Source organism: Protopterus annectens, chromosome 6.part0 (genome assembly GCF_019279795.1).
Source record: "Protopterus annectens isolate FY-2018-M chromosome 6.part0, PAN1.0, whole genome shotgun sequence".
NCBI lineage: Eukaryota > Metazoa > Chordata > Ceratodontiformes > Protopteridae > Protopterus > Protopterus annectens.
Window position 1 is genome coordinate 313,798,084 of NC_056737.1, and position 16,031 is coordinate 313,814,114.

The 16,031-nt window shown below is 40.6% G+C and overlaps 1 protein-coding gene across 2 annotated transcripts in view; it reads left to right on the forward strand.

Moving 5' to 3' along the window:
* LOC122804287 (retinol dehydrogenase 12-like) overlaps positions 1–16,031 on the forward strand; it is a 747,835-nt gene that overhangs the window by 227,542 nt on the left and 504,262 nt on the right. For both annotated transcript variants that reach the window (XM_044074067.1, XM_044074066.1), the window contains exon 4: positions 2,908–3,012. In XM_044074067.1, coding sequence (XP_043930002.1) covers positions 2,908–3,012 — 105 coding nt within the window. The remainder of the gene's footprint in view (positions 1–2,907; positions 3,013–16,031) is intronic.

The following is a 16,031-nucleotide window of genomic DNA, read 5'->3' on the forward strand; positions in this document are numbered from 1 at the left end:
TATGGCAATGGATGATCATTTCTGGTCACTTTCTCATACCAATGCTCATTCTGGGGAAAGTCAACGTGCTTACAAACAAACTAAGCAGGTCCATTCTGATGCCTCCTGAGTGGTCTGTCAGTGGTGGAAATATTTTTTCCATCGATGGAGCCAGCCATGCTGCAATCTTTTCACTTCTCCCCACAGCAACAAGTGCAGCAGGTTATTCGCCGTGGTCTCTCCTCTGGGAAAGTCACAAAGAGATGCTGTAGTTCTTGAATGGCCTCCCAGTCTCCACATATCCCCCGTTACCTCCAATCCGCAAATTCCTACAGAAAGCATACCAGTTGAAGAGCAGAGTTATTCTCATAGCACCTTTTTGACCTCAACAAATTTTCCTATGGCCTCGTCTTCTGTATTTGCCCTGGATACTGGACCCCAGTCCAGACCTCCTATTTCATCCCACAGGGCTTACTCATCCATACATAACAGGCCTTAAGTTGACTGCATGGTTTTTCCATTTCCAGCGATGTCTAGACAACCCAGCCTTACCTCCCAAGTCCAGCATAGTATCTTGTCTTTTCAAAAGACTTCTACTAGGAAAATCTACAAAAGTAAATGGAACACATTTTCAATTTTCTCTCTCCAGAGAGATTTGTACCCCTTTTCTTCCCCAATCATTGCTGTCCTTGAATTTTAACTTCCATTTTTAATGAGGAGGCTAGTTTCTCTACTATTAAAGTACAGTTGTATGCCATTTACGACTTTCATTCAGGTGAATGTCATTCTTCTTTGGTTTCCTCTAAGTTGTGCAGGGCTTTTCTGAAAGGCACCTTCTTTCTTAGCCCCTCAGTCAAGGACCCTACTTCTCCATGGGAATTAACTATCTAGCTTCAAGGTCTGACCCAAAACACTTTTGAACTTTCAGTCAAGACAGACCTTAAGTTTTTGTTCTAGAAAACAATTTTTCTATTTGCTATTACGTCAGCAGGATGTGTATCTGAATTCCAGGCTTTTTCATCCAAATCCCTAGTTGTTCTTTTATAAGGATGGAGTCTCCTTGCATACTAATCCATCCTTTTCACCTAAGGTGGCTTCTAGGTCTAACATTAATTAAGTCATTAATCTCCTGTTTTTCTTCCCAAATTTTCTAAAAGATGAATGCATGCTCCATCTTTTGGATGTGCAGAGGCAAGTTCAGTTTCATCTGCATGGGACCAAAGATTTCAGGAAAACTGACCAATTGTCTGTATCTTTTTTACAAAACAGATTGGCCATGGCAATTTCCAAAGTGATTTTAGCCAGATGGTTGACTGACTGCATATCATTTGTCTTTAGCCAGAGAGGGTTGTCTTTTCCTAAGCCCCCTAGAGCACATTCCATGAAGTCTATGGACACTTCTTCAGCTTTTTGGTGACAAACATCAATAGATGACATTTGTGCCACTGCAACATGGTACAATAGTCATACCTTTATTGTTCATTACAAGTTGGATATGATTTCTAGGAACAGAGCTGCGTAGTACTCAAATATCCAAGGTTCATCTAGCTGGGGACTCTGTCCCATCAATTAAGGAATGAATGAAAATGACAACATCAAATAACAAAAGTTATGTAGTCACCATAACAATGCATCTGTGTTGTTCATTTTCATTCTTCCTGAACTTTTTGCCCTCCTAACCCCCCTACCCTTTATTCCTGGAGAGACCTAAGGAATGCTGCTCTGGGAACCAGTTGTTCCTTGTTTGAGCTCTAGTTTTACCTCTGTTATTTTGGCCTTTTACGTTCTTTATCGTATCAGCCATGTATTACTGGGGGCAGCAAACTCGGTCAGAGATAAGCTAGCTTAGTGGGCATTATGGGTAAAGGGAGGAGCTCGAGAGTTGGAGCCATGAGTCTGGAAAAAAGTGGCTGAGCCAGATCCGAGGTTGGATCAGAGAACCGTCAGTTGAGGAAGAATGAAAATGGACAACATACAGTAGATGCATCGTTATGGTGAGTACATAACTTTTGTTTAGAAAATGGTTTGAATACAGTTTTGGAACCCCTTGGAGGGGGGGAAAAAGAGCTGGAGTGGCTACAAATAAAGCAGTGAGAATGGTATGACATCTGAAGAATACCTGAGTGGAAGACATTACACAATAAATGAGGAGAAATGAGTGTATGATACTGGTGCATAGAGCAGTAAGGTGAGATTGTGAAAGTGTTACATTAGACAGAAAAGATACAGTGAGTAGGAGTGGGCATGACCAACAAATAATGGGAAACACTGTTTAATCCTGACGTAAAATGTTTTTCCTCCTAGAATGACTAGAATAGTTGATGCTTTTATTTCAACTTGGGATTTCTTGGAAATGTTTGGGGGAGGAGTGCAACAATTTTAAGTTAACTGCAGCAGTCAAACAGACTAGGTTGTTGCTTCCTTCTGGTTAATAACATAATTTAATAGAAAACATTCATCTCTGAGTAAGTGCTTTGCAAGTTGTAGATTCTTGCAGCTTCCTGTGGAAAAGATTGGTATTATTGGGGAAGATCTACCCAAAAAAACTGTTCCCCATAAAATGAAGAGAGTCTCTCTGTTTTCATACAGGGAAGGTATTTCTGGTAGCTAGGCCTTCCGTTGCAGATTGAACGTGGAAGTGCCTATGAACATGTCACTAGAAGAGTTATACACTGTATCAGGTCTCCAAGCAGTACGAGAAAGGAAGAAAATTGCAGGCAAAAACTAACTGTATGGCACAGAACTTAAAACTGTAATGCAAGTTTGTGGCTTTTGTCTCAGGTGTTCTGTTCATTCTTACATGCAGTGCACAACTCTGTGCTTCACATGGAGCCAGGCCAGAGGTGAACTGTGTAACTTTGTAGTACAGAAACTTTAGTAGTTCAACATTACATCATGTGTTTTTTTTTTCTGCTTTCTTGTTTGTAGAAGAGCAGCATCTTCACATACTGATCAACAATGCTGGGGTAATGATGTGTCCCTACTCCAAAACAGTGGATGGGTTCGAGATGCAGTTTGGGGTTAACCACCTTGGTAAGTCCATGCTGCTCTTGTGAGCTTTGGTCTGGTGTAGTGTCTCTGAAAATGCACAAACCATTCTTTTGATTTTTTTGGATATCATAATATATGTGGATGGTTTCTGAGTTTATCACAATTCGGTCTTAGTTAACAGAATGGGAAAAAGAGTAGAGAGCGGGTCCTATTTAAATTGAGAGCTTGTTAGGTTAGTGTGACCTAGTTTGCGATGCAAGATAAAAAGACACTATTTTGCATGGGAATTAGCATACACCATGATGTAGACATTTAAAAAGATGTGTAAAAAAAGAGAATATGTATAAGTAAATATTTCATTTTTTTCATAATGCTTGGGTAGGTTTTTTTTTTTGATAATTCTGGGATCTCTCTGAAGTATATCTTGGCAACCAAAGACATTTTTTTCCTTTTTCTTGATCAGGTTAGTCCCACTAGGCTAGTAGCCTCTTTTCAGAAGAGATCCTAGGTCAGTGATGGCGAACCTTTTGGGTTTGGTGTGTCAAATGCTCCTAGCACAAAATAATTCAGTGCACTTCACATGAGCAACGAATGCAAAAGCAGTGTCTTTGGTAACTTGGGTGTTGGTGATCGCTGACGTGTCATCCAAAATGTCATGACATGTCTCACCTTTGACATTTGTGTCATAGGTTCCCCATCACTGTCCTATGTGGTATTTACATTTCTAGGGGAAATTTGGCCAGGGCATCAGAGACTATAATTTGCGCTACCGCTATCCAAAGCACATGGGGTCTTGGTTTAACATCTCATCTGAAGGACGACACACTCAAGAGTGCAGTATCACCCCCATATGCTGCACTGCAGTGTCAGCAGTTGATCTAGTTGGAGTGGGAATGGAACCCACAGACCTCTGCACCAAAGGCAAGTACTACCTGTTCCACCAGCGCTGATATGTAGCATTTCCATTTACTAATGTATAGTCAATAGTAATATCCGAACCCTTCTTTTTTAGATAGTATCAGAACATTGAGCTGAATGCATGTAGACGATAAAACCAACAAGATTCAGGAAAGCAGGTTCAATGAAAAGTGTTTGAAATTAGGACCTGGTGTGAATGGTCCCACCAAGCAGAGACCTGGTACTAAGAGCGGGGTGAGTTTTGTACAGCTTTGTGGTATGTAGGTAAACCTTTTAACCACATTGTTCAGAAACAAAAAATACAGATAGGTAGACGAAGAAAGATTTTTGAGCTGTTTGATTCTTAAGCTGTTCATTTTGGCTTTGTTTCTGACTGTCCATTGTCCTTGCTACGTATAGTCCCTCTCCCTATTTTTCTCCTTGTATGGGTTAGAATTGAGAGGCTAGGAATGGCCTCAGTCCTGCAGCCTGGGAAGGTGATGTTCTTATTTATTATGTCCTATAACTTGTGAAAGCAGTATTTTTGTTACTCGTTTTTTCTTGTATCCTTGATAGTGCACATTACAGTGCCAAATTGCATTGGGCTTTATAAAAGAATGCTGATGGGTAATGAAGATGATTCACACAGTGCTCTATAAAATCTGCTTCACATTGAGATTTGGGCACCTCATTTTGTCTCCAGTCTCTGCAACCAGATAGTTTGTTGAGAATAACTTTGGGAAAGGTGGGTAGGTTTTCTATAATCCTTTCCACCAGCATCCACGATACCACTTTTTCTTGGGTCACCAGCACTGCAGGTGAAAGTTCCACCTCTGTGCCAGCAGCATACCAGTGAACTGTCTGATTTTCACACAAATCTTAGCCCAGTCCTTTTTAATCCCTCCTTTAACTGGTGACCTTGGAGAAAAGGTGGTGAGTTACACTTAATAGTAATAATTACATTTATAGACTTTTATTGTCGGCTGTGGTGGTGCAGCGGTTAGCGTTGTCACCTCACAGCAAGAGGTTTTCCTGTTTGATTCTTGGCTGGAGCTCCTTCTGTGTAAAATCTGCATGTCCTCCCTGCGGTCGAGTGAGTTTTAAAGATGTGCAGGAAGGTGCATGTGTGTATGTGTGTGCCTTCTGTGAAGGCTGGCAACTCAACATCGTAAAAATTCCACTGCAATCAATCTGAGGACTGGTGATCCGCTGTGGCGACCCCTAATGGGAGAAGCCGAACGATTTTTTTTTTATATATTTATATACTTTTATTATAGAAAATCTATATTAATATCCAATTTGTTTTTCTTTGTGTTTCAGGTTAATAGTGCTAATATTTTAAAACTGTCCCTAATTTCCCATTATTATTTCTGGGTTCGTTTCTGATTCTGTTGAGATTTGTCCCTGATTCATTGAGAGCTTTGCCAGCAGGTTTGTCAAGAAGAAACCAGATGTTGTACAGGTGACTCTTGTAGCAGGTACAGCAAAAAGAACTAATGGTAGATGATTCTGACACTTTACTAACTTGAAGATTCTAATTAGGCACCACCCTGTGGTGTAGCTCTCATTAGTGTTACTACAGGAGTTGTCCTTTGGTCCTAGTATTTCTTTCTTGTTGCTCAGCAAAAGCTGAATTTGTGGCATGCACTGACAATAGATTGTGCAATGTTTTTCATTTTTTATTTACTTACTCTTTAACTGGGGTTAAACCAACAAGGCCAGTGTCTTCTTTTCCGGGGAGACCGAGGTGGTAGTCATACTGACTAGGGGAAATTTGTCCAGGGTGCCAGGGAACTTTCCCTAGTCTTTTTGTCAGTAAGTGCCATGGGATCTTTTATATTCACCAGCTGCCACCCACTCAGGCAGATGGGACCTCCTGTTTAATGTCTCTTCCCAAATATGTAGTGTTGTTTAATTGGAAACATTAGTGCTTTTTCTGCTGTTTTATATTTTGTACTTAGCATTAGTTGGCCAGCTGTGGCTTAAGTACCCTGACATGTTCCTGTGTCCTGTGTAACACCTTGTCTTATCTCTGCATACCAGAACTGCATAAGGTTCAACTTGGCCTGTGTTTTAGAAAGGGCCTCAGAGTTCAGAGTCCTGCATTCAACTTCCTACCAAAAAAAAAAGAACAAAAAAAATCTGAGCCATGGAAAATCAAAAATCGCTTTCATATGGTTTGCATGCATTACCATATTCCATTTGCCAAAACAAAAAAAACACTAAAAGGAGAAGCATAATCGCAAAAGGCACAAGTTTTATTTATTCATTAATTGGTTATAGTGAATCCTTGTAACCCCCCCAACAATGTGTGCACCCAAATTCCACCAATTTCCACCGGATGATGTGTATGAATAGTTAATGTATACTCACATGGAGCCCTCACTAGCCTCATCTATATTCTTTAAGTGTTCATTAAACAAGTGAAATGACAGTGTTAACTGAGATAGTCATACTGTCACTGTGACTTACTGTTATAACTTGCAGTTAATCGAATCTACATTGCTGGTTTTGATATCTGGGAAATGTTTTTAAGTCAGCATATTACAAATTCTGATTTTAGGATGAGTTTGACAAAATATTACACTTTCTATTAACCATTTAAAGTATTCCATTAACAATTTAAACTATTAAACCTATCCCCTTCCACACTTGCCTGGTTTAATAGTTACCTATCTGGCAGGGAACGATCTGTCAAATGGCTCTCATCCTCCTCACCTTCCCTTCCCATCTCCACTGGTGTTCCCCAAGGCTCCATCTTGGGACCCCTTTTGTTTAACATCTTCACCATTGATCTTTACACCTCATGCAAAGAATCCTCCCTTATTCAGTATGCCGACGACTCCACACTTATATCCATCTCAAATAACATTCCTGAACTACACTCCCTGACCCAACAGGCCCTACTATCCACTGAACAATGGCTCTCTCATAACCTATTGATTCTAAATCCCAAAAAGACCAAACTCCTACTTTTCCTTCCCCGTTCTCTTTCTCATCACAAAACCTCCTTTTTTATTACATCTTCTAACAATACAACTATCCAACCTGACACCCACACAAAACTCCTAGGGATCATTATCGATGACGAACTAAAGTTCAACCTACACATACTCCAATGTATAAAAAAAACAAACCAGAAACTAGGTCTGCTATATCGGAACAAAAAATTCCTAACCCCTGAATCTAGACTTACCCTGGGCCAGGCAGTCCTCCTCCCCTCCCTCTTATACGCCGGCCCAGTACTTACCAGTATCCAGGCCTCCACTCTAAACAAACTCCAACAGACTTACCATAAAATAGACAGATTCATTACTAACTCCCCATACAACTCACACCACTGCATTTCTTTAAACTCTCTTCAATGGCTTGAACTTCCCCAATTTCTGCTATCTTGTCAATTTCATATGGTACACTCTATTCTTTATAAACCCTCCTTCTGTCCATCTCTATCTTCCTTAGTCTCCATCTACATCCCATCCCGGACCCTCCGTACTTCTAACCAACAATTACTTGATATCTACCACCCAAAAAGGTGAGTAGGCAAACTACTCTACAAACACTCCCTTGCCCATGCTTGCAACAAACTTCCCCTTGATTTACGTTCAAACTCCCACACCTCACACTTTAAAAGCTTATTTTCTCAATTCCAGAACCTGCCCTTGCCATGACCCTACCTAGTCTTCCTTTCCTTTATGTACCCTCAAAAGGACCATACTTAGTACCTCATTACACCTCTTTCTCCAATGTGTCTACTATGCATTTGCATAATTTTATACAAACAAATGTTTTTATTGTTGACCTATTGAACTATATCAATGTAAAATTGTTACTTAGCTTCTTTTTAATGCAACTTTAACTTTATGTATGTAACCCAACATATGTGAATCTTTTTGCTATAACTGATATTATATTAATATTGTTTAAAATTGTACTTGTTTAAAATGTACTACTGGAGCTTTTCTCCACGGGTCTCCACTGAAAATCGGCCACAAGCCCAGTTGGACAAACCTGGATAACAAATGTCAATAAATAAATAAAAATAAAATAAAATAAATTATGTCGTGAAAATAGCTACAGAAGGCGAATTCAAAATTGGGCTTACAGCATTGACCCCCCCCCCCCAAAAAAAAAAACCCCTCACCTCATAGGGTCGGTAGGTTCAGCAGTGCTATGAAACTTCATAAAACTTTACTGCACAAGTACAACTTTCACGATAACGTACATAAATTCAGGAAAATTTGTACAGCATAAACTACTGAAAAGATTATTATGTATGAGTTTGCTGAAAGCTGTCATTAGCATTTTAGGTACTCTGTCATTAAATTGATTCCCTGCAGCCATCATCCAAGTGATTTGATACAAGCAATATTTACTGGGGTAAATAAAGGTTTCTACTTTATTTGCATTATTTTATTTAAAAAAATTTTTTAGGTGATGTTCTGATGATTTGAAATGAAGTACACTTGAGAGGCATATTTGAGTGTGAAACAGTTTGCAGGGATCTGTGTTAATTACAAATGCAAAGGCAGTACCTTTCTCCAGGCAAACATATATTGCTTTACTTACTACTCTAGGACTCGATGTGCACACCGTTTTGTTTATACACTTGCAACAGTTGCAAAACACATACTTCTGTTGCTCTATCTGTATAAACTAGAAATGTTATGCTTTAGAAGTAAAGTGCATCCAAATTCCACAAAATTATTGACTTTGTTGCTGATCTCCACAGAGAGTTAAATTCTTATATTCATAATTCTTACAGGCTAACTCAAGCAAACGTTACTTATTTACTTTCAGAATTAAAACACAGCATTGTAAAGAAGTCATATTGCTTTATACTGTTTATTGGAGTTCTGGATCGCTGCAGTATTTATTTTGTGTCATTTGCTGAGCTTTGTTGAAACAGGTTATATTGTTAGTGTGTACCCATCGATGTAATAGATGAATGGACAGCTTGTGGAAAAATACTGGATTTGGTTTTGTTTTGTGTGTGCATCTAACCAGCCATTCAGAGATTGCATGTTAGTAGTGTCATTTGCATAAGTGTCATTGAACACAAAGTTTGCGGAATGTCATCTGCAAATCAGAATGTCTGCCTGCCATGCTCCATTTACATGACATCATGCACATTTCATGTGGCAGTCATGCTAGCCAGGCCCACACATTGACAGTCCTGCCCTGGGGGGGGGGGGGGGGGGTGCAAGGATTCACTATGATCCATTGATTCATATTTGTTGACTGAGGTAGAATACTAATCCACATGTACTTCTTTCAGACTCGTCTCTTATTTTCTCACATGCTCAAGATTTGCACACTAGCAAACAGAAGCTGTGGGAATTGAACACAGTACTGCAGTAAGCATCCCATTAACAAGTCATAACCTTAATCCTCTTCACTAATTGCAAATACTTATCCTTAATCTTTTCTACTAACTGCCAGACATGATAGTACTCTAAGAATGCTAAACCCACCTCATGTCTTCTGAAGTTTTTAAAACTACCAGATCAGACAGATGCACTGAGATCCCTTATAGCTTTACTCTGTCCAACCTTTAAAGGGACTGAACTCTAGTGCCAGCATCGGTCCATTTGCCTCTCAGGTCTTGGACATGCCGATTAATGATTCTTCCTTCCCTTAACAGGCTGTCCTTGCAGCAGTCTGACCCTGCAGCGTATTCCATGTATGTCACTTGCATACGTCACAAGTTTCATTTTATATGTTTTAGGGGACTTGACATTCTCTGCTTCTTTGCATGTGTCCTTATGGATAACTTCACGTGTACCACAGCTGCTACTTTCTTATCACTTAACCAAAAAAGGCTTGCCTTTGGATTGTCTTCAGCTCCTTGGATATTTACTAAATACATGTCTGTGGCAGCACATCTTCAGTGTGTGTGTTGGAAGTGGGGTGAGTCATCTGGACTTTCTTTGAGGGTTCTTCTACAGTATGTGGACACTTGGATATATACTTTTTGTATCCTTTCTCACAGTCGTTTTTAAAGTCTTTCACTGCTGCACTTGATCACATGCCCCAGTTGACACAAGCATAGCATCCCTGTACTAGTGTTACTGAGTGTTTGTTCTCCCACCATTACCATTTCATTTTAGATGCTTGTGTAGTTCCTATGGCACATGCAAAGAAGGGATAGCAACATTTCCATGTTCTCTGCTGCCTAAAAGCACAAACATTCCAGGTGTACTTTGAGTTGCCAGACAGCAAGAAAGGACCACTACATTAAATGCTTTTTGTCTTTGACAGAGCAGTATTGACACATTGTCAGACATGCTATGCTTTAATCTCATGACTTGCTAGTTTTGGAGAAACTTGAGGTCTTTATCAATACTTAGCAGTCTGCAGTGCTTGAAGGGGATCCAGAAAAGGCAGTAGACAAAGGGCTTGTACCATGATCATGGCAGCAGCACAAAAATCAGAAAGGGGAACAACAGGCTTTAACCCAGACCTGGCTGCACTTCCTTCGTAGTGCATTATACCTTTTGTGGCCTTCTGCACCACACCTATTAGGGTCAGTTTCTGTTGAGAGGTCAGTCATCCTCATGATTCTTCATGTAGATGCAAATTCATCAGCTATGTGGAGTTCAGCAGCCATGTTCTGTTACTTATGGGGTAAACTACTTCCTGCAAAGTGATTGAAGAACAAGACCTTGGCCCTTGGAATATGCTTCTGAGTCTGAGATGTAGCCCAAGGCTAAGAAACCCAAAGGCATAGACAAAAAAACGCACAGACTTGCATTACAGTTTTTTGGCTGTGGGCCATATTGTCTGTGCTGCTTGCAGTGTTTTCCATATACTTGTAAGAAAGTCAGTGAAGGCTGTCAGCAGAATTCGTGGTAGAGCCATGGTAGTCAGACTCAAGTGCAAAGACAGAGCAGAATTCATAGGCTCAGCCTTCACACCATAGTGGGATTGTGAGAAGAGTGCAGTCAGGCAGCAGCTCCACTACCTACTAGATAAAGCAGGATGACGTGTTGGTGTTAATAATGGGGGACCTAAATCCTCATATCAGGACAAACAGAACAGAATATGAGGACTGCCTTGATCCATATGAGTGGGGCAACAGAAATTTAAAAAGGAGATTACATTCTAGACTTCTGTCTGGCAAATAACTTGATGGTGGCCAGTAGATGGTTCAGCAAGAGAGAGGTAGTCACATGATTGCAACATGCGACTCGAGTAGACTTTCTTGTAGTAAGGAAAGGGAGTTGGAGTAGATTAAGAGATTCAAAGTAATCCCCAGTGAAATATCTTACAGCAGAAACCACTGGTGACTATAATCAGCTGCAGGCAGTGGTCAGAGAAGGCACTAAGGTCAAAAGGGGCTAGGCTGAAAGCATGGAAGTCGATTGGAGAGAGATCACAAGCGTTCAAGGAAATAGTCCTGCTCTAGCACCTCAGGAAGAAGAAGAAGAAACAGGTAAAGTTGAAGAAAATGGTGGTGTCTCAAAACAGCTTATATAGGGACTATAGAAGAGATACTTGGCTGAGCCAGGTGTGTAAATGGAGTACATAAAGAAGGCTTGTGGTGTAATGCAGAAGTCCTGGAAATTAACAAAAGTAGTGCAAGATAAAAGTAAGAGACAGAACAGATTGACCAGGCTAAGAAGGAATACTGGTTGGCTAAGAGAGAAGTTTCAGTAGCAAAGAACAAAGCTTCAGAGGCACTCTACCACCTTCTGGAAAGTAAGTTGGCACAAAGAAACTCTCATCAGCTTGCATGACAAAGAGAGAAGGATAATGAAAATAGTGATCAGACACTCCTCATAAGGGATGCCACCAACAGTCTGCTCACCAGTGCACAGGACATCAAAGGCAGATTGAAGGAGTACTTCCATTAGCTTCTGAATAAAAAAAAAAACTCCACAGAAAATCTTAAATGCCCCATACTTGGCCAACAATGGAAGAGGAACCCACCCTACAAGAAGTAAAAACAGCGTTAAGGACAATGAAGTCTGGGAAAGCAATAAGCTCAGATGAGTATACTGCAGACAGGATCAAGATGTTATGGAAGAAATGGCTCCAACCTGTACTTATTTCAGTATGGTGAGAAAAGCATATCCTAGATAACTGGAGAGTAAGCATTCTAGTGCCTTTGGACAAGAACAAAGGGGACATTCACAACTGTGGACAGTATAGAGGTATCAAACTTCTGTTGCAGTGCATGTAAATGGTGGAAAGGGTGATAAGATGGAAGATGAGCAGTATTCCGATCAGACTGCAGTACAACTGACCCAATGTTTGCAATGAAACAGATGGCTGTGAAGAAGCTAGAGGTGAGGAAAGAGTCCAAATGGGCATTCTTAGACTTGGAGAAAGCATATGACAAGATCACAAGAAAGCTAATCTGGGCAGTTCTGTGGTGCTTCAAAGGACAGAAAACATTGGTTGAATTAGTGCAAGCTAGGTACAGGGACCCAATGACACAAGTACAAGCAGTTTTTAGACTCGCTGAGGGGTAACCAGTGGGGGTGGGTGTGAATATGGGATCACCTCTGAGCCCTCCACTGTTCATGTTGGTGATGGACTACATTAACAGACAGGTCGGAGGGGATAGAGCAACATACTTTTGTATGCAGACAATGTTGCATTACCAGCAGACTATGAATATGAACATCAACAAATGTTATGGAAATGGAATGCAAAATCTAAAAGCATGTGTGATGAACCAGAGTACAGAAAAGACTGTTGTCATAGTAGCAAATGGAGGAAATCAAAAGAAACTAAAATTTGAGGTAGGAGAAAGTGGTGGAACAGGTTAACAGCTTCATGTTTTGGGGAGGGGTGGCTGAGGAGAATGAAAGTCTGAATGAGATGGTTAAAGCTGCATTTAGAGAGAGGCTTCAGCCGTCAGGCACAGATTGTCAGGTTTAGTATGTGACAGAAAGATGACAGAGAAGCTGAAAAGGAAGATGTACAAATCAGTGGTGTAACCAGTACTACAGCATGGTACAGAAACCTTGGCAGTGAAGGCAGAGCAGTTGAGGAAGCTAGAGGTGATGGAGATGAAGTGCTTGAGATGGGTGGTAGGAATTACACTGTGAGATAGATGAAGAAATTAAGACATCGGAGCGGAAGCTAGAGTAACTCCAATTGAAGAGAAGGTCAAAGAGAAGACATGGCACATGTGCAGAAAAGCAAACAATCTGCTGAAGATCATTTGTGAGAGAGACCGGAAGAAGGCAAGAAGATATCCAGAAAAGAGATGGGTGGCTTGTGCAAGAGAAGACCTATGACAGTTTGGCATTGCCACTGAAAAAAGTAGGAGAGTGGTACTGAATTGAGAATGATGGCAACAGTTGAAACGACACCGCGACTCCATCATCATCATCAAAAATGCTCCATTTTCTACATGATGACTTGTCTCATCTGAATAGTTGGCCACTCCTGTGCAAAGGATTAACAATCTGGCATACTCTGCATCACCTTATATTTGAACCTCATCTGATTCTGTCTTTACATTGGACTTAGCCAAAATTTTCAGCTCGTAGTGGAAGATGGTCATGTTAGGTGGGTGCAGTAAAGCACAGTTTGGTATTTATTTATTCTGACATTTGTTAACTGGATGTGTCCGACTGAGCATGAACCCATTTTCAGTGGAGGCCTGGAGAGAAAAGCTCTATACAGAAATGGTAAAAGTAGAATTAAAGTATAGAAAGCTTATATATGACAGGCACTGAATACAGAAGTAGCTATACATTCTAAAAAATCTCACATACAGTACAAAATAGTTCATTCACAAACAATGTAGTAAATGACTATAGATGTATCGGAGCAACAATCGATAAAAAATGTCTCAAACATGCAGCATAAAAATGAAGCAACTGGGCAAGCCCTAGAGTAAAAAAAATATGAAATATAAAATAAGCAAGTAAAAAATAGATGAAAGCGGTACACAGGCATAAGAGAGAGGACAATTAAAATAGTAGATTGTGTTATTGCATAACATTCTAGTAGAGATTTAACATTTTAGGGCAAGTGGATTAGAAGACTCCAGGGAATTACAAGCACCACAGTTAGTTTGCTTCATGTATAGGCAGAAAAGGGAGAAAAGGTTAGGTATGAGAAAAGATGAGTGGGAACAGAGTAAGGCTAGGGGAAGGTGAATTATCAGGGGAACAGAGAGAAGCTAGTGATAGTAGCAAGGGATGTTAGAAATTAGGTTGGGTTATGGCAGGAACAGATGCATGAGTTCAGTACAGACTCCTTTAAAGCTTTTTTGAAGTTGAGGGTATTGGATATGTCTCTGATGGTCAGAGGAGGTTTGTTCCAAGTTAAGGCAACAGAGTAGCTGTAGAGATTTTGGGCAGCTTTTCTTTTGGGCTTATAGCTTTCAAAGAGAAGCAGGTCAGCACTGTGGAGAGAGTGATTAGGAGTATAGAAGGAGATGAGATGACGGGGCATGAGGTAGGTTTGTTGATAATGGAGTAAGTAAGGAGCAGTTAAGCTAGTAAGAATTTAGGTTGAAAGCTGGTACTATGACCTGCATCAGCCTCTTAAACTGAAGAACCACTTATGATATGTAGCTTCTTGCTGCATGCTTGGCCAGCATTAGCCTTTGTCAGACAACTGTGTGACCTGTGCTGTTGTATCAACTGACAAAATCCACAAAAGCATGTTCCATGTCTTGCACAGAAGGTGCACAAGAACTGGTAAGCAGGTACTAATCCTTCTTCTCCAGAATCCTTTAATGTAATGAAATTGTGTTAAGTAGGTGTTGACTGTGCTGGAAAATAACTGGGAGAGTCAAGTCCTCTTTCTTTTCTGTTAACTCCCCTTCTACCTGAGAACTTCTTGTTTGTCCTTTGAGGAACATCTTATGATTAGAAAATTTAGTGTAGTCTGTCTGGTTCATCAAATTTGCGTTAGTGTGATCTGCTCTTAGTGTTTTAATGAAGTATCTGGGTCAGAAAAGAAAAATCAGTACTGGATTATTCGTCCATTGCAGATCATTGTCAGGTATGCCTTGTTTGCAGTTTATAAGGATTCAAACTGTGATCCTTTAACAACTTACAAGGCTGATCAGAGATTTTTTTTTCTCAGCAACCATCAGAAAGGGCACAAAGAGTATGCAACCAAGTGTTGCACCTACTGCAGAAAGACCCTCAAAGAAAGATCAGATGGATCACCCTCCCACGTGGAGACTAGCAAACTGGTGAAATACTGTCACAGCCATGAATGGAAAACGGCCACCATTATTCCCTTGCACAAAGGTGGTGCTTCCACTTACCCTGGGAACTATAGACCTATTAGCCTTATCTGCAAGGTCATGGAGCAAATCATCATGGAGTTTATCAACAAAGATATATAGGTAATCTCCAAACATACTCCGTTTTGATTTGTCAAAGGGAGATCATGCCTGTTAAACCTGGTGGGCTTCTTCAAGACAGTCACCAAGGCCCTGGACAAGGGGAAATCTGTGCATATAGCCTACCTAGACTTAGCCCAGGCCTTTGACACTATCCCTCACTCAATCATCACTGACAAACTCACCCAGCTAGGTATCAACCCTTATATCATTAGATGGGTCGCTAACTCTCTCACTGATAGAACCCAAATAGTCAAAATAGGGGAATCCACCTCCATCATCAGACCTGTAACCAGTGGTGTTCCAGGGGGCTCAGTCCTGCAACCTCCACTGTTTGGAATCTATTTCTCCAAAGTACAAGCAAAAACTAAAGGTTAGTGGCTGACAAAGTTTGCTGATGACTACAAACTGGGAGTGGTCATAGAATCTCCAAATGATGTCAACATCCTACAAAAGGGTCTTACACAAACAAATGATTGGTGCTAAAGTCATGCCGTTAATACATTTTGTTGCATTGAGTTTATCATCCCTTTCAGTAAGGCCGATATTTCTGCCAACTAACCACATCAATAACAGCACCTTAAGTACACACTCGGTGGTGAGAGATCTGGGCACACAGGTTGACAGCAGCCTTACCTTTGACCACCATGTCTCCACAGTGGTAAGAAGGGCATTCTGTGTTGCTCATCTCGTAAGTAACAGCATTGCTTCCAAAAAAAAAAGAAGTTATAACCTCCCTGTACTCTTCTCTCATCAGGCCAATAATTGAGTACAACGCTCCTTTTGGTATGTACCTTTCCAAGCACCTACAGCAGTTGGAGAGACCACAAAGGTTCCTCAC